Source organism: Schistocerca serialis, chromosome 9 (assembly GCF_023864345.2).
Source record: "Schistocerca serialis cubense isolate TAMUIC-IGC-003099 chromosome 9, iqSchSeri2.2, whole genome shotgun sequence".
Lineage (NCBI taxonomy): Eukaryota > Metazoa > Arthropoda > Insecta > Orthoptera > Acrididae > Schistocerca > Schistocerca serialis.
In genome coordinates, this window is record NC_064646.1 from 298,034,789 (window position 1) to 298,053,953 (window position 19,165).

The 19,165-nt window shown below is 43.5% G+C and overlaps 1 protein-coding gene and 1 pseudogene across 34 annotated transcripts in view; one reads left to right on the plus strand and one right to left on the minus strand.

Moving 5' to 3' along the window:
- Positions 1 to 19,165, plus strand: part of LOC126418822 (collagen alpha-2(IV) chain-like) — a 177,577-nt gene that overhangs the window by 132,197 nt on the left and 26,215 nt on the right. For all 34 annotated transcript variants that reach the window (XM_050085775.1, XM_050085778.1, XM_050085767.1 and 31 more), the window contains 3 exons: positions 12 to 287; positions 8,301 to 8,363; positions 16,359 to 16,427. In XM_050085775.1, coding sequence (XP_049941732.1) covers positions 12 to 287; positions 8,301 to 8,363; positions 16,359 to 16,427 — 408 coding nt within the window. The remainder of the gene's footprint in view (positions 1 to 11; positions 288 to 8,300; positions 8,364 to 16,358; positions 16,428 to 19,165) is intronic.
- LOC126420216 (5S ribosomal RNA) lies at positions 1,824 to 1,941 on the minus strand (annotated as a pseudogene).

Consider the following 19,165-nt stretch of genomic DNA (forward strand, 5'->3'; position numbering starts at 1 on the left):
TTTTGCTTAAGGATACCCAGGAGGCTATCCTACTGGACCTGGTACTTTACCTGGGGCGCCTGGTTTACCAGGTGCACCAGGTGTACCAGGAGCTCCAGGACAACCTGGAGGCCCAGGATATCCTGGAGGACGACCGCCTACAGGACCTATTGGTTTCCCAGGTACTCCAGGAGCCCCAGGACAACCTGGAACACCAGGACAGCCCGGAGCACCAGGGTTCCCTGGACAGAGGCCACCGACTGGACCAGGAGGCTATCCTGGCGCCCCTGGAATCCCAGGACAACCAGGTAAGGGATTTCTGTACTATTGTTAATCACCTGCGTGCTTGGCCCCTTATTATAGGCTTTCATATCGCGTGGTCAACATGAAGAATACGGCACAGTTTGTGTAACTGAATATGAGTAATCTAGCTATGGTCAACAACGGTAGACAAATTTTCATATCTTTTTAAATATCTTACATAATTTTTGGCTGAATACCAAGTTATATGGGATTGATTCACAACAGTTTCCGCTATTCTGTAAATGTGCTCTTTACTTCTGTTGAATTTGTGTGACATCAAACCAAATGTCAAGTGTGTTTACACACTGTGTCTAGTAATTAGTATGTAGGTCAATCAAAGATCTAAATGAAACGCTTCGTAACTATTAGTTAATCTGTTAAGCATTTGTACAATGACTCGATTTCCTTTCAATTTATCAAGTATGAAATAATCCTCTCGTAGTGCTGTCGGCTCTTGCGACTGTTTGGATTGCTACTAATCATTATCAGGTGCAAATAGTCATGGTTCAGACTCGTATGCGTCATGTTGATTAGTGACAATCAATTATAAGGAGTTTAAAAGCAACCAACACCGACATAACATAAATATCTAAAAACTGTTGGGCACCAGCTACTGAATATATCACGTAATATATTGGAGAAACTGGAGAGAAGGAGAGGGAAAGGGTAACAGAAAGTAGGCACAAGCAGCAAGTATACAGGGTACAACAAAAAGGTATGGCCAGACTTTCAAGAACCATTCCTCACACATAGAAGAATAAAATATATTATATGGACTTGGATCCGGGAACGTTTTATTTCTAACCAGAGTTCATTCTGCTTCTCTTCATAACCACATAATCATAGGAACACAAAAGCAGAACTTACCAGCAAAAGATGAAACTGTTTTTTTTTTTTTTACATGAAATGTTCAACATTCCCTCTGGGTTACAGTACGAAACACTTTGCCAAATGAATTTTTCAAAATGTCCTCCGTCAGTAAACGATACATGCGTGAACCTACAGTTGCGCTGACTTTCTGATGCGGTGATGTATCCCTGTAGAATTGCGTATTGTTTCATAGCTTTCGACAATATGGGCACGAAGACCCTTCATTTTGTATGGAGGTTCTGCAAATGGGAGTTCTCAAACTGCCCCATGAATAAATGTCTAGTCTAGAGTGTTTAGGTCTGGAGAATGCAGAGCCCAGGAATTTGTCCACCTCCACTTACCCATCTGTCAGGGAACATGAGGCTCTAACAGTCAGCAACAATCCTAGTCCAAATTTTGACAGAATATCTTTGTCGATGAAGTGATTCTACAGAGCAGGCAAAACCAAGCAAAAGCACTCCGTCTTCAGGCAACAAGTGGCCCATCGGGATCATCCGACCGGGGATCATCCGACCGCCGTGTCATCCTCAGATGAGGATGCGGATAGGAGGGGCGCGTGGTCATCACACCGTTCTCCCAGTCGTTATGATGGTTTTCTGTGACCGGAGCCGCTACTATTCGGTCGAGTAGCTCCTCATTTGGCATCACGAGGCTGAGTGCACCCCGAAAAATGGCAACAGCGCATGGCCGCCCGGACGGTCACTCATCCAAGTGCCGGCCACGCCCAACAGCGCTTAACTTCGGTGATCTGACGGGAACTGGTGTATCCACTGCAGCAAGGCTTTTGCCTCTCCAGAGCAGGGGCAGCCAAAGATTCGGCCCATAATCTGTGCCCTGGCTCTCGTGTCATACTGCTCAGCTTGTCTGCGTACTTTTCCATCTGCCACGCCACGTTGTCTTAGCAGGAGGAGGAGAATTACGAGTAAATGGCAAATGCGCTGGCTTTAGCTGGCATCACAACAGCGTTGCATACGATTCGACTTAATACTCGTATTTCTCAGAAACACAGAACACAAACGAAGCAAATTTTTAGTCTTATTTAATTATAGTTGGCGAATTCATAATGCAATTTTTATCTAGAACAAACCGTCAGTATATGAATGTAAACAAGATAACTTTACAGATTTTGGCAGTAAGGTCTCCACGTAATTTCGTTTCATAATAGAAAAAACATCTTACGCATACACGCGGTATTTCTGTAAGAGCGTGCAAATATGTAACAGGACATAAGAATGATCCACTGGTTAATCTGAGGCAATGAACCTGGGGTCGGAGAAGCCGGATTAAGGATATAGGGAAGGAACCTTGTCTACCGCTATGTGTAGCTTTACTGTTTCCCAGCTTATTTCCCGACTGTCAAATGTTTTTGCCAAACACACACACACACACAGACAGAGCGCAAAAAAAAGTTAAATTAATATCACACCAAAAAACACTCACACACACACACATACACAAACGCACACACAAATGCATACACGAACAGACCACAGATACTTCAATAGTTATACTCATAAGTTTGGCAATAACATTAGATCTTTGGCAAAAACATTTGACAGTCGGCAACAGAAACCAAAACATTGCATTAAAACAAGCGTTCAGTGCATAGTGCTGTGGAATGTGGAAAAAACCGCAAATTGGCGTTCATAAGAAGAAGAACAACACCCAAAATGCAACAGGAGCGTAATATGTAAGAAATTGTCCACGCAACCTGTAAGTACAGTTCAAAACATTACTACTTAATAGGAAATACCAACCACCAGAACTGTTTATAACCTATGGGCACAGTGACAAAAATGTACGAGGGCAGTTCAATAAGTAATGCAACACTTTATTTTCTGAAACAGGGGTTGTTTTATTCAGCATTGAAATACATCAGGTTATTCCCCAATCTTTTAGCTACACAACACTATTTTTCAACGTAATCTCCATTCAATGCTACGGCCTTACGCCACCTTGAAATGAGGGCCTGTATGCCCGCACGGTACCATTCCACTGGTCGATGTCGGAGCCAACGTCGTACTGCATCAATAACTTCTTCATCATCCGCGTAGTGCCTCCCACGGATTGCGTCCTTCATTGGGCCAAACATATGGAAATCCGACGGTGCGAGATCGGGGCTGTAGGGTGCATGAGGAAGAACAGTCCACTGAAGTTTTGTGAGCTCCTCTCGGGTGCGAAGACTTGTGTGAGGTCTTGCGTTGTCATGAAGAAGTTCGTTCAGATTTTTGTGCCTATGAACACGCTGAAGTCGTTTCTTCAATTTCTGAAGAGTAGCACAATACACTTCAGAGTTGATCGTTTGACCATGGGGAAGGACATCGAACAGAATAACCCCTTCAGCGTCCCAGAAGACTGTAACCATGACATTACCGGCTGAGGGTATGGCTTTAAATTTTTTATTGGTAGGGGAGTGGGTGTGGCGCCACTCCATTGATTGCCGTTTTGTTTCAGGTTTGAAGTGATGAACCCATGTTTCATCGCCTGTAACAATCTTTGACAAGAAATTGTCACCCTCAGCCACATGACGAGCAAGCAATTCCGCACAGATGGTTCTCCTTTGCTCTTTATGGTGTTCGGTTAGACAACGAGGGACCCAGCGGGAACAAACCTTTGAATATCCCAATTGGTGAACAATTGTGACAGCACTACCAACAGAGATGTCAAGTTGAGCACTGAGTTGTTTGATGGTGATCCGTCGATCATCTCGAATGAGTGTGTTCGCACGCTCCGCCATTGCAGGAGTCACAGCTATGCACGGCCTGCCCGCACGCTGGAGATCAGACAGTCTTGCTTGACCTTGTGGCGATGATGACACACGCTTTGCCCAACGACTCACCGTGCTTTTGTCCACTGCCAGATCACCGTAGACATTCTGCAAGCGCCTATGAATATCTGAGATGCCCTGGTTTTCCGCCAAAAGAAACTCGATCACTGCCCGTTGTTTGCAACGCACATCCGTTACAGACGCCATTTTAACAGCTCCATACAGCGCTGCCACCTGTCGGAAGTCAATGAAACTGTACGAGACGAAGCGGGAATGTTTGAAAATATTCCACAAGAAATTGTGGAAAATGTGTTGCATTACTCATTGAACTGCCCTCGTAAATAAAATAGCTAACATATGTACATATTCCAGGCCACTGATGATGCCTTGCAGAAAATAATGACGAAACGCGTATGGCACTAAAATTGTGTTTTATTCAGTTGCTGTCAGACGGTCCATAAGTAAAAATTATCAATATACCATAACAGTACAAATGGTACGTTCATTGTATCAGTGATTATATTTGCAGTTAATAGTAACTAAGGTAAATTAAAAAAGTACACATTAACGTGATTTTATTCCTGCGTACCACAAATTGTTCAGTGAAGCATTCTCTATGTCCTGTTAAATTTTTGCACTCTCTTACGGAAACACCCTGTATATTTGTTGATCGAAATCTTGTAGAACTTTTGAAACATCATTATGGATACTTAGAACCCCTACCTTAGGAAAACAACCTGGGCAATTTTAACGTTAAAGAATTTGTCTTTCAAATGGGAATTACGTTGCAGATCAATCCGTTGCATTTGCGAGTGCAAAGGGGGTCTTTTAACTGAAACTGCAAACGATCTCTAAAACAGCTCGAAAATAAATGTAAGATTTGCACTGAACTTAAAACGTTTACGTAACTATTGTAATTGTTTTAAGTTCACAATGAATTATTCAGACCACATGTTGTTTTTATTTTTTTAATGTCAGTGTGCTTAGGAAACTGGACTTTGTTTCTGTCGTTGCTAGATTTTTCACTTCTACAACGCGATTTCTTTCTAAATGCATTCCCAGCAAATCAGAAACAAGTCGTTCCTCACCCTGCACTGTCTTACTGTGGACCGTGGGCAGCTAAAGTCCACTTAAAATGAAAAGTCTGCGATTAATTGCGGATGTTTTAATTTTCGTTCCTTGCACTCCTTTTTCTTTCAGAAATTCAATAATAACGGGCTTTAAACTGAATAATCGTTTCAGGCTTGCTCCTTTAGGTAACCAACGTACATTGCCTCAATACTCTTTGTTTAGTTCCATCGAAAACTGTTGCAATTGACAGTGGAATAATGTGTGCGACTTCAGAAATTTTACTATTCGTACCGCCAATTTCTTCACGTGCTCCATGCCTACAAATTTAGCACAAGTGCTTCTTGATGTACAGAACAATGAATCTAATATGTCGATCGTTATTAAGTTTTTGTTTTTCCATTGTCAGAAGCATTAAATTCTTCCTGCATGGTTTTGTAATGTCGTTTCATAGCATATTTGTATTGCTCGTAGATAATGCGACCGCATAATAGATGTTGAGACTTCTCATTCCTCTCTTCTGTCATTCCCATTCATTTTTAGAGACTTGTGAAGCTAGATCGCTAGACTGCCTCTTTTTGTGCTAACGGCCACTGCATCTGTGAACGTCCTTCATACCAGAAACAAATAAAGATGAATAAACGGCGCTGACTCCATGATTCTGCTGAACTGAAATAATTTGCGCCTAGCGCAAAATGGGGCACCGCAACACTAAACACTACTTGAAATGCCGCGTTACACCAAGTAATTCCGGGAAAGAACAAGCATTTGGCTCTCGTGTGTTTTGACATGGTGTGGCCAGCCCTGCTCCAGAGATACACAACACGTCAGGGATTAAATGTGAAGGAAGGTTAATGATTGTACCCTTATTAATGGACGGTGTTTTGAACATTTCATTTAGAAAATTGTATCACACCATAACCATAGGTTATTTTGAACATTTCATGTAGCAAAACTTTTCATGTAATACTGGCACACCCTTTTTCTGCATGTTTCCCACGATTAATTTCATTATGAAGGGAAGTAGAAAATGAACTCTTACATGGAAATAAAGCATTGCCAGACTCGTGTCAATATAACATGTGTTCTTCCTCTGTGTGTGAGAAATTTTTCTGAAATTTTGGCCACAGCTTCTTGTTACACCCTGTATTAACGTGTTTTTTTTTCTGTCACAAATCCTGCTGTGTCAGAAGCGACGCCATCATTTAAGTAAGTTCCGTAATTTTTGATTTCTCTATTAAATTTTAATTGCAGCTCCGAGAAGTGCTGAATGACATTTTAAACGCTTAGCGTATGACACAAAAATCTTCTGATTATTTGACCAGGTCGCGATATTCAATGTTGCACCCATTATGTCTACTAACACATGTGACGTCCACCAATATTCGCTAGTGAAATTATGATAAATGATCTGTCGCAGTTTGAGACATATGGTGGTGCCTACAGTTGCAAAACTAAAAAAAGGAAAATCATGTGTATAATCATATGACGTTTTCAGTCGCACAGAAAGCAATTCAGTTCTTCGATCTTTTGTCGGACAACGTAAACTGAAAGTTATCAAAGCAAATTTAAATCTAGCCTAACATCATCTCTTCTCGTTAACTCTTTCTGTTCCATAGATTAAATTTATTAAATGACTTTAGAATCTACACTCCTGGAAATGGAAAAAAGAACACATTGACACCAGTGTGTCAGACCCACCATACTTGCTCCGGACACTGTGAGAGGGCTGTACAAGCAATGATCACACGCACGGCACAGCGGACACACCAGGAACCGCGGTGTTGGCCGTCGAATGGCGCCAGCTACGCAGCATTTGTGCACCGCCGCCGTCAGTGTCAGCCAGTTTGCCGTGGCATACGGAGCTCCATCGCAGTCTTTAACACTGGTAGCATGCCGCGACGGCGTGGACGTGAACCGTATGTGCAGTTGACGGACTTTGAGCGAGGGCGTATAGTGGGCATGCGGGAGGCCGGGTGGACGTACCGCCGAATTGCTCAACACGTGGGGCGTGAGGTCTCCACAGTACATCGATGTTGTCGCCAGTGGTCGGCGGAAGGTGCACGTGCCCGTCGACCTGGGACCGGACCGCAGCGACGCACGGATGCACGCCAAGACCGTAGGATCCTACGCAGTGCCGTAGGGGACCGCACCGCCACTTCCCAGCAAATTAGGGACACTGTTCCTCCTGGGGTATCGGCGAGGACCATTCGCAACCGTCTCCATGAAGCTGGGCTACGGTCCCGCACACCGTTAGGCCGTCTTCCGCTCACGCCCCAACATCGTGCAGCCCGCCTCCAGTGGTGTCGCGACAGGCGTGAATGGAGGGACGAATGGAGACGTGTCGTCGTCAGCGATGAGAGTCGCTTCTGCCTTGGTGCCAATGATGGTCGTATGCGTGTTTGGCGCCGTGCAGGTGAGCGCCACAATCAGGACTGCATACGACCGAGGCACACAGGGCCAACACCCGGCATCATGGTGTGGGGAGCGATCTCCTACACTGGCCGTACACCACTGGTGATCGTCGAGGGGACACTGAATAGTGCACGGTACATCCAAACCGTCATCGAACCCATCGTTCTACCATTCCTAGACCGGCAAGGGAACTTGCTGTTCCAACAGGACAATGCACGTCCGCATGTATCCCGTGCCACCCAACGTGCTCTAGAAGGTGTAAGTCAACTACCCTGGCCAGCAAGATCTCCGGATCTGTCCCCCATTGAGCATGTTTGGGACTGGATGAAGCGTCATCTCACGCGGTCTGCACGTCCAGCACGAACGCTGGTCCAACTGAGGCGCCAGGTGGAAATGCCATGGCAAGCCGTTCCACAGGACTACATCCAGCATCTCTACGATAGTCTCCATGGGAGAATAGCAGCCTGCATTGCTGCAAAAGGCGGATATACACTGTACTAGTGCCGACATTGTGCATGCTCTGTTGCCTGTGTCTATGTGCCTGTGGTTCTGTCAGTGTGATCATGTGATGTATCTGACCCCAGGAATGTGTCAATAAAGTTTCCCCTTCCTGGGACAATGAATTCACGGTGTTCTTATTTCAATTTCCAGGAGTGTATAGCTAAAAGAACTACGTTTAAATGCATACCACTTACATCAGAAGCGTTAAAGGTAAATAAGTTAATAATTTAATAATCTAATTTAGTAACCTGCAAATGACCATCTTGTAGTAATACTCGTAAATAAATAATGTAAACTGATTTCTTCCTCACTGTTTCAATAAGACCATGCAAATGATATGTGGAATGGGTAACTAACAAAATCGGCAAAGTGCTAACGCGGACGTTGTTTCCCCCAGGCTACCCGGGAACACCAGGCCAGAGGCCGCCGTCAGGACCAGGAGGATTTCCAGAAGGACCAGGTAACGTCACTAGCAATCTGAGACATTCTCATACTGAGTGTAGTTAATAAGTAATGCCAACAACTGAGTCGGTGACTTCGGAAACCACGTGATTTCGCAGTTTTCCATAACACGCTTTATGCCATTATTGGGCTTGTCTAGGATCTACATTTTGTGTGTAGAAATCGCGATAGTCCAGTGACTCGTCTCAAAAGTGTAGGCCCAAGAAAACTGTGATGACAACAGAAGCAACATAAGTCAACTACTCGTGTACTTGCTCCCTCAGTGGGTAGATGGCATCACTACAATGTGGCTTTGCGCTGCTTACATGTTTTGACGTGCCTTAGTGTATGCTCGTGCTGCAGTCTGCTCAACTTCCGAGGGCTTTCCTGTTCAGCTGTTTAGTTAACAGTATGTGTTGTTGTGAGATAGTTGTGAGATTTTTTAAAATGATTTGCACTGGAAGAAGAGGCGCTTCAACAAGATACATTATTTTCCCAGTAGATGCTATTCCACTTTCGTAAGAAGAAGAGAGATCTGTAGAAACACCTACATCTACATCGACATGGATACTCTGCAAATCACATTTAAGTGCCTGGCAGAGGATTCATCGAACGACCTTCACAGTTCTCTATTATTCCAATCTCGTACAGCGCGCTGAAAGAACGAACACCTATAACTTTCCGTAGGAGCTCTGATTTCCCTTATTTTATCGTGGTGATCGTTTCTCCCTAGGTATGTCGGGTTCACAAAATATTTTCCCATTCTGAGGAGAAAGTTGGTGATTGGAATTTCGTGAGAATATTCCGTCGCAGCGAAAAACGACTTTCTTTTAATGACGTCCAGCCCAAATACTGTATCATTTCAGAGACACCCTCCCCCATGTTTTGCGATAACATAAAACGTGCTGCCCTTCTCTGAACTTTTTCGATGTACACCGTCAGTTCTATCTGGTAAGGATCGCACACGGCGCAGCAGTATTCTGAAAGAGAACGGACGCGCCTAGTGCAGACAGTCTCTTTAGTAGATCTGTCACATTTTGTAAGTGTCCTGTCAATAAAACACAGACTTCGGTTAGCCTTCCCCACAACATTTTCTATGTGTACCTTCCAATTTAACTTGTTCGTAATTGTAATTTCTAGGTATTTAGTTGAATTTATGGCCTTTAGATTTGACTGATTTGTCGTGTAATCGAAGTTTACCGAATTCCTTTTAGCACTCATGTGGACGACCTCACACTTTTCGTTATATAGGGTCAACTGCCACTTTTCGCACCATTCCGATGTTTCTTCTAAATCATTTTGCAATTTGATTTGATCTTCTGATGGCTTTATTAGTCGATAGACGACAGCGTCATCTGTAAACAATCTAAGACGGCTGCTCAGATTGTCTCCCAAGTCGCTTATGTAGTTAAGGAACAGCAAAGGGCCTAATACGCTACCTTGGCGAACGCCAGAAATCACTTCTGTTGTACTCGATGACTTTCCGTCAGTTAATACGAACTGTGACCTCTCTGACAGGAAGTTACAAATCTAGTCAAATACCTGAGGCGATATTCCATAAGCACGCAATTTCACTACAAGCTGCTTGTGTGGTACAATGTCAAAAGCCTTCCGGAAACCCAGAAATACGGAATCGATCTGAAATCCCTTGTCAATAGCACTCATGCGAGCGAAGAGCTAGTTGCGTATGACAAGAATGATGTTTTCCAAACCTATGTTGACTGTGTGTCAATAGACCGTTTCAAATGTTCAAATGTGTGTGAAATCTTATGGGACTTAACTGCTAAGGTCATCAGTCCCTAAGTTTACACATTACTTAACCTAAATTATCCTAAGGACAAACACACACGCCCATGCCCGAGGGAGGACTCGAACCTCCGCCGGGATCAGCCACACAGTCCATAACTGCAGCGCCTAAGACCGCTCGGCTAATCCCGCCCAATAGACCGTTTCCTTCGAGGTAATTCATTATGTTCGAACACAATATATGTTCCAGAATCCTGCTGCATATAGATGTTAATGATATGGGCCTGTAATTAAGTGGATTACTCCTACTACCTTTCTTTAATATTGGTGTGATCTGTGAAACTTTCCAGTCTTTGGGTACGGATCTTTCGTCGAGCGAACGGTTGTATATGATTGTTAAGTATGGAGCTAATGCAGCAGCATACTCTGAAAGAAACCTAATTGGTTATGTGTATACGTTACACGAGAGTATAAAGCAACGTAATCAGTCATTAATTATATTCTGTTCAAAATTACTTTAGGGCTGACAACTACAGATGTTGAAAAAAAATATTGAAACATAGCGACAAATGCATGCTTGGACATAAATCCAGATACTAGCCGAGTCTTCAAGGTGCCAGGTTGTATTTGACCGCAAACGGCGCCTTTGCAGTATTTTCAACACGTTGTAAGTGTCACACTTGATTGTAACAGTGTTGTATGTAGTGACTTCGAACGTGGACGAGCTGTTGGTGCTCGTATCGGGAGTAGTTCCGTAACCAAGGCAGCCGAAGTGTCTTCAGTACGAAGAGTTATACCACATACGCGGAACACGGTGGAAAAAGTCGTCCGCTACGTCACAACGCGGACTAAAGTGTGTGTTGAGGGATCGTGACAGGCGGTCATTGAAGAGGTTTGTGACGAAAAATAAGAAGACAGCTGCATAAGTCACTGCTTTTACGAACCATGTCAGCACCAAAACGAACAGGAAGAGGGCTCCAAAATCCGGGAATTCCTGGGCAAGGTGGAAATCCAAATCCACACCTGAGTGATACAAATCGCTTTAACAGTAAATCGTTATGCGGAAGCTATATAATCTGGACTATGGAGCTATGGAAGATAGGCGGTTGATCTGAGGTGTCCTTTACTTCACACTATTCCCAACTTCTCGAGTTTACGTCTCAAGAATGAATCATGACGAGGGTTCTGTGATAATTTCGGCAGCCGTATCGTGGTATTTGGCTCTAAGCACTATGGGACTTAAAACACCTGAGGTGATCAGTCCCCTAGACTTAGAACTACTTAAACCTAACTAACCTAAGGACCTCACTGACGTCCATGCCCGATTCGAACCTGCGACCGTAGCACTAGAGCGGTTCCGGATCGAAGCGCCTAGAACCGCTCGGCCACAGCGGCCGGCTATCGTGGTGTTTCATGTGCCCCAAGGATAACTTGTAAGGTCGCATAACTGCCAAGGACTAAGTGACCATTTTGCCTGATCCCATGGTACAATCTTTGTTCTCAAATAGTGACGCTGTATTCCAATACGACAAGGTTCGTTTTCACACCACTCGCACCGTCCAAGACTGTTTTCTTTAGCTCTAGGATGACTTGTTGCATCTCCGCCGGCCACCAGTCATGATATCTCATTATTATTCAGCTTTTGTCGTCTGTTTAGGAGAGAATGGTGCGTGATCAATATACAGGTCCATCATCGTTACATAAACTTGCAACTGTTTTGTAGGAAAAATGATATAAACTTACATTGAAAAGCGTATAGGAGTTGTATTTACCCATTACGAAACTATTGGAAACTTCTTCGAACGCCAATGGTCTTCCTTCACCGTATTAGGCATGGTAATGTATTGAATTTTTGGTGTTTCCATATTTTGTCCACCGCTTGTACAAATTTAGTAGCGGAGTGAGACTGACGAGGAAGCCACGGCACATATTCAATGAAACCGATGAGACCTGTAGATGCGACGATCATCTGCGGCTGCCAGACCTTCATCCGCACCCCTACATTTCCCGCTTGCACAACGTCGCAAATGGTGCTTCAAGCAGTTTGATGTCTCTGGGATCGTCGTTATTCGCTGAGAATTTGTTCATTTTTATTTCTTACACTTCAAGGGTTAACGTTTTATCTGTTATTACAATTATTAGTTGCGCGTTGCGTGATACTGAAAAACGTCACAAGCAATTTCGTTCAAATGGCTCTGAGAACTATGGGACTTAACTTCTGAGGTCATCAGTCCCCTAGAACTTACAACTAACCTAAGGACATCACACACATCCATGCCCGAGGCAGGATTCGAACCTGCGACCGTAGCGGTAGCGCGGTCCCAGACTGTAGCGCCTAGAACCGCTCGGCCACCCCGGCTGGCAGCAATTTCGTAAGAAGCTATTCAGGGAAAAGTTAGACATCGCTCTCTTGGTCAGGGCACCGCCAATAAGTGGTCTGTCGAGCAAAATGGTTAGCGCGTTACGTGCCTACACTGTCAACAATTGTTGTCGATAATGCTCCAACGTGTTCTTTCGTAGCTGAAAAGACGGAAATATGAGATTATTGGCTTCAGTGCCGAAACGCCGAAGTAAGTGATAAGCTTAAGAAGCTCGAGCTTATGGGATTAATCCGTCTTCTAATCCCCACCTTAATGCTGCCACAATGGCACTGTCATTCCAGCCGAACGTAGTTTAAGTGCCTGGCACAGTCTAATTACATTTTCGTAATAACTGAGTCTGAATGAAGTTCATCTCAATTACTCAGTCTTACCCTTATTTTTCTTTCGCGTGTATCCCTTACCTACATGGGGTCAGCATGTTAATTATTGGATTTGGCAGTATTAGTAGCCGGGCGTGGTCTTCTGCTATTCCTGTCGCCGTCCATTTTCGTCCGAAATCCTAGTTGTGTATCCCAACAGACTACGTCTAGTGTTACCTCATGTGAAAGAGTGGGAACGTTTTCTAAATGTTTGCGAATTGTATAATGGAGTGATGATTTGTGGATACCAGACTGGTAGTTACGTAGCTGGATGTGGACAACTGGCTAAAACCAACTTCCTCACTGGCCGGTACACTGGCCCTTGTCGACCGAGCGAGGTGGCGCAGTGGTTAGCACACTGGACTCGCTTTCGGGAGGACGACGGTTCAATCCCGTCTCCAGCCATCCTGATTTAGGTTTTCCGTGATTTCCCTAAATCGTTTCAGGCAAATGCCGGGATGGTTCCTTTCAAAGGGCACGGCCGATTTCCTTCCCCATCCTTCCCTAACCCGAGCTAGCGCTCCGTCTCTAATGACCTCGTTGTCGACGGGACGTTAAGCAACACTGACCTAACCTAACTGGCCCTTGTCGTTAATCCGCCGGGTGGGTATTCCATCCGAGGTCGTCGCATCTCCCCGAATTCCGAAAGTGGCGAGTTAACGCACGCGGCTTTCCGGGCAGGTGCTCTCATCACACAAAAGAAATCGCTCTCACTGTCCGCATTACAACTGTTGAAAAACTGAAGGCGTGTAATTTGTATCACTCTTCTTCTTCCTGCCGAACCCTTAAGTCTCTTCAGCTCAATTACCAGGCGTAATTTTTTTGTTACGCTGCAAAAATGTAGAAATTTTGCTCAGAAAACATATTGATGGATTAATTACAAACATTGCGCTCCATTTCATGCAATAAAACCAAACAGGCCGCCCCTGAGGTTTTCACGCTACGCGCAAGCGCAGCATCACGCATCATGTTTAACTTACATTATCTCGTGTTAGGGATCTCAGGCAGAATTTCGGTTTGGAGAAAATGAAAATTTGACACATTCTTAATAATTCGGACGCATAATGTGGTCACCGAAATTCAGTAACAAAATAAGTTTCCCGCGTGTCGAAAATTCAGTAACGAGTTTGAACGAGTTGAATTAAATGTAAGAATAGGCGTGTGTTCTGTACAGGACGTGGTCTCTCTTCTCCAAGTCTTCACATGTTCAGTCCTACAGTAATTTTGAACATACTGTAAGTGTCAGTAATAAAATTCGAATCCCTACACGTCTGGATTTTGATCACTGAAGGAAAGCCTACTGCAAAACATATCCTGCAGTGTTGAATATCCATCGAGTACACGCATGGAATTTCTGTACTATTCACAACACAGCGAACCTGTATCTATCGTCAAGGTCGTTCATGCTTTAGTGTAGAATTCATTCAGCTTCCGTAAGCTGTAGAAACTTCAGCACACCATGCCTCCTTGATCTGTTCCAGGGAACAACAGAGGTTGGAGGATCCCAAGAAGTTGTTGGCTACATATCCCACAAACCGCAATATTTATGAAAATGTCTTCCAGTAGTCACTATATATGTTGATGTTTCTTGAATTTAGCTCTCTCACATGACGATTTTTGCATCATTTGTCCTACTGCAGACAATTTTCGTTGCGTTGCTTTGTATGTTACCTTACTTATATCCAGTGTTTTCATAAAAGTGTTGAAAATGTCATATGTTCTGTAACATATACATTTTTGTTTTTCATGTGAAAAATACAATTACCTACTTTGATGAAACATACTTTTTCCTCATAGGATGGCTAGTTCTTTGCATAATTACAGTTTATTTCATGCGGAAACAACTAAGTTTTTCCGTATTTTGATTTTGGAAACTGCAATTGAAACTGAATTCAGAAATTTAACGCACCGTTGTGGTTCCATGTATAACAGGATAATATTTAAAGAAAACTGAAATTTGCTCTTGATTTGGAACGGATATAAGGTTTTCCCCTCTCCAATGAGATTACAAAAACGTGAAACATTTCTGTTCTGTTATCACGAATTCAGTTACAACCAGGAGAGGACCTACTGGAGAGAACTTTATGTTAGAGAGTCAGCGCTTGTAGTATCTTTGCAAAACCAATAGTTCGGCTCAGCAAGCGAACTTTTGACGTCAAATCCTATATTTTCCATCTCGCTGACTTCTAGGCAGAGCACAGACAACACATAGTTTACCAGTACATTTGATTACAGTAGGGTAGATCATTGATGGCAGAAACAAACAATACCCTCCAAGCTTGCGCCTGCTGGTAGGATGTCAGGAGTTTCGATCAAAATAGGTAATCAACGAGTGAAGAGAAAAGCAGTTTGTAGTTACCTTGGTATAAATGTCAATTGGAAACAGAACATTCAGACGCAAGCAGAAATCGTCTGCTAAAGAGGCGTTTAAATCCTCAGCAAAGTACACGCAATCGGCGAAAGAAACTTTCAGCTGTCTCCAAGCATAATACGAACACACCACAATGCAACTCTCTTTGCTATAGCAGGTTATGGGCAAAGTGTATGGGCTCACATAGCCATAACGGTGAAAATAACACAGTACCTTCGGCGACCACAAAGTATATTCCTGTGCCTCGAAGACGCGTATAGAACACCAACAGAGACGCTTCTGGCATTGCTAAACATATGACCAGTAGACCCAACAGTAAGAAAGACTAGCTCAGAAAGCTCTAACGAAAGAGATACTCCCTACAAGAAGAAGGAAATAAAGGAGTGTGTCGTTCTCCCAGTAACGTCTGATTTGATTCTGTTACACTCTATTACCTTTATTTTACCTTTGTTAATATTCCTATTGTTCCAGTATCAATTTCGTTCTATTGACCTTCCAGTTCCTTTACCGTCACCGACGAATTGGAGTACGAAGACAAATTTTAGTATCTATCACATAGGGACGGGCTACAATCGAGTACGGCAGAGCTGAGGGCACCGTTCTTTGCAGAGACCGCGACACATTTACATATTTTTCTTATTACTATTCCTCTTTCTCTCTCTCTCTCTGTTCCTCATCTAACTTACCTATTCTACTTTCCTTTGTAACACAGTATTATTTTGAAATATCCAGTATGTTATTAGATGGTAATTAGTAAGCAAAATATGAGCTATTGTACAACCTACAAACCAGAATAAAAAGAAACAATAAATAAATATGTAACTTTGTATGTGTTTTATGACGCACAGCTTCAAACCATGATCGTAGCCAGTATGGGACCCCACGATTTATTTGTTGGGGCTCGTCACGGTAGCAAAAAATGTCTCTACGTGAGACGGGAGGGTATGGAGAGGTGCCAACAGCACAACTTTGCCAGACTGAGAATCGTCCCTAATGAATCAAAATAGTCACTCTATGATATGACCAGGAGCGAAATTATGAGGCAACGTCAAACATTTCTGACCCTTCTGCTTAATACCCAGGAAGTTATCATTTGTTACCATTTAATCTTGTGATACTGTGAGACCATCGTTCTAATTACAAACTTCCTGCCACAGGATATCCAGGCGGAGGTCCAGGAGGATACCCAGGATACCCCGGCGCTCCAGGGCTTCCAGGAGCACCAGGTAATGACAGACGCGGCTGATCGCTATGATCGTACATGCTTCCTCGTCACACCCCACGATGTAGTACCGACTACTAATGCTCTTTGTCGCCTTACATCTGACCCTTACACTCAGTACTTGTCCACACATATCTAAGAAAGGATGACGACTTCCACCCTAGTCTCACGTCAATATAGATATGGCTGTTTTAATAATTTCATACACAGTAGCTGGCTTCCGTTTCTGTCGAATAGTCACGATTTCACTTATCTCTGTGGGTGCTCATAAGCATAATAGGATAATCCAGTGAAGGCAGTTTAATTTTACAACAAGAGTAATGATGACGTAATGTAAATATTTTTCTGTATTTCGTGAAGACTGATAAAAATCAAATATAGATGATCATGTTGAAAGATAAAAGTAATATAATCTTGGAAAAGCTCTTCACAAGATGCAGGTTTCTAAGAATAATTAAATGAACAGTCAGAGAATGGATGTTCAGCATTTCTATTGGTTTCGTCGTCTTACAGACACACAACTGTCACACTAAAATAGTATGTGGAAAGTCCCATTTGATACATACATAGACATGATTTATACGACATGAACTGGGTCAGTAAAATGATAAAATTATTAATTACATTTACATAGCTACCTGACAAATATAAGTAATTTATTGGTGCAATGCAGCTTACAATGTGGTATCAGTACGAACAAGTCATATCCAGTCTATCTAACGCTCGTAGACTAAATGGTGGTTTCAGTATAGATTATTTTAATTTTATAGGTGGAGCGGAGAGGAAGAGGTGTATGTGGAAAGGCTGACAAGTATTCATCATTGGGTTATTACGATCGCTCAGTAAAGTGTATTACTGTCACAGGCTGCCGAGATTTAATTCAGTTGGTATAATTACAGCTCTAACGTAATCATCTTCTCAAGTTCTTAAAGCAACGTTACCTGACATCGTAATCGGACCTAGCTATACTCCAGTAAAATTGTTAAATTTCTTCTCAGCACGTGAAACAATGTTGGTTAGTACCGCTCTGACTCACAAGAACTTTTTCAAACTTTCATTAAAATGCGAATAGCGTTGCCGTCATGGACGAAGTCTCTAACCAGACCTTGGCTCTACTGTCGACGGACGTTCATATCTAATACTTCTTTGGCGGCTTCAAGACTGCTTTTTAGTTCGCTTCATAGAAAGAGCATTATTTGCCAGCTGTTCAGATTGTTTTCACCTACTGATTCATCAGTCAGGCTCGTTACCACATTTACTCAGTAAATGTCCGAGAGCTTTAAGATGCGCTGCATTGTACAGTGGATGTATTCGCTAACATGAACAATGAAGAGACAAAAAAATCTGGTACACATGCCTAATATCGTGTAGGGCACCCGCGAGCACGCAGAAGTGCCGCAACACGACGTGGCATGGACTCTACTAATGTCTGAAGTAGTGCTGGATTGAATTGACACCATGAATCCTGCACGGCTGTCCACAAATCGTAAGAGTACACGATGGTGGAGATCTCTTCTGAACAGCAAGTTGCAAGGCATCCCACATATCCTCAATAATGTTCATGTCCTGGGACTTTGGTGGCCAGCAGAAGTGTTTAAACTCAGGAGAGTGTTCTTGGAGCCACTCTGTATCAATTCTGTATATGTGGGGTATCACATTATCGTGCTGGAAATGCCCTAGTCCGTCGGAATGCACAACGGACATGAATGGATGCCGGTGATCAGAAAGGATGATTTGTCACCTGTCAGACTCGTATCTAGACATATCAGGGGGTCATATATCAATCCAGCTGCATGTGCCCCACACCATTACAGAGCCTCCGCGAGCTTCAACAGTCCCTTGCTGACGTGCAGAGTCCATGGATTCATGAGGTTGTCTCCATGCCCGTACACGTCGATCCGCTCGATACAATTTGAAACGATACTGGTCCCACCAGGCAACATGATTCCAGTCATCAACAGTCCAATGTCGGTGTTGACGGGCCAGGGCGAGGAGTAAATGTTTGTGTCGTGCAGACAGCAAGGGTACACGAGCGGGCCTTCGGGTCCGAAAGCCCACATCGCTCATTTTTCGTTGAATGGTTACCACGCTGACACTCGTTGATGGTCCTGCACTGAAATCTGCAGCAGTTTGCGGAAGGGTTGCACTTCTGTCACTTTGAATGATTCTCTTCAGTCGTCGTTGGTCCCGTTCTTGCAGGATGTTTTTCCGGCCTCAGCGATGTCGGAGATTTGATGTTTTACGGGATTCATGATATTCACGGTACACTCGTGAAATGGTCGTACGGGAAAATCCCCACTTCATCGCTATCTCGGAGTTGGTGAGTCCCATCGCTCTTGCGCCTACTATAACACTACGTTCAAAGTCACTGAAATCTTGATAACCTGTGTGAAACGCTTGGAGGGAAGTTGCAGGGCATGTTGTATTGAGACATAAATTTAAGAAAAAATTTCGATACATTCTGCCGTTTCTGAGTGATTTAACTTTGAAATTAGCCAGTCAGGGTGTCGCTCGCTCGTATTCAAACGGGCTGCCAGGAGAGGTGTTGACCTACGAGTGCTTTGTTTGGTCAGCTGAAACTTTAATTTGCGCGCGCGGCAACCGCATTGGCTAAATAACTTGGAAACGGTGCAACGTACTGAACTTTTTTCTTAACATTTAAGTCTCAGTGCAACCTGACCTGCAACATTCCCACAAGCATTTCAGACATTTTCTGAGCACCCTGTAGATGTCTCATAGAAC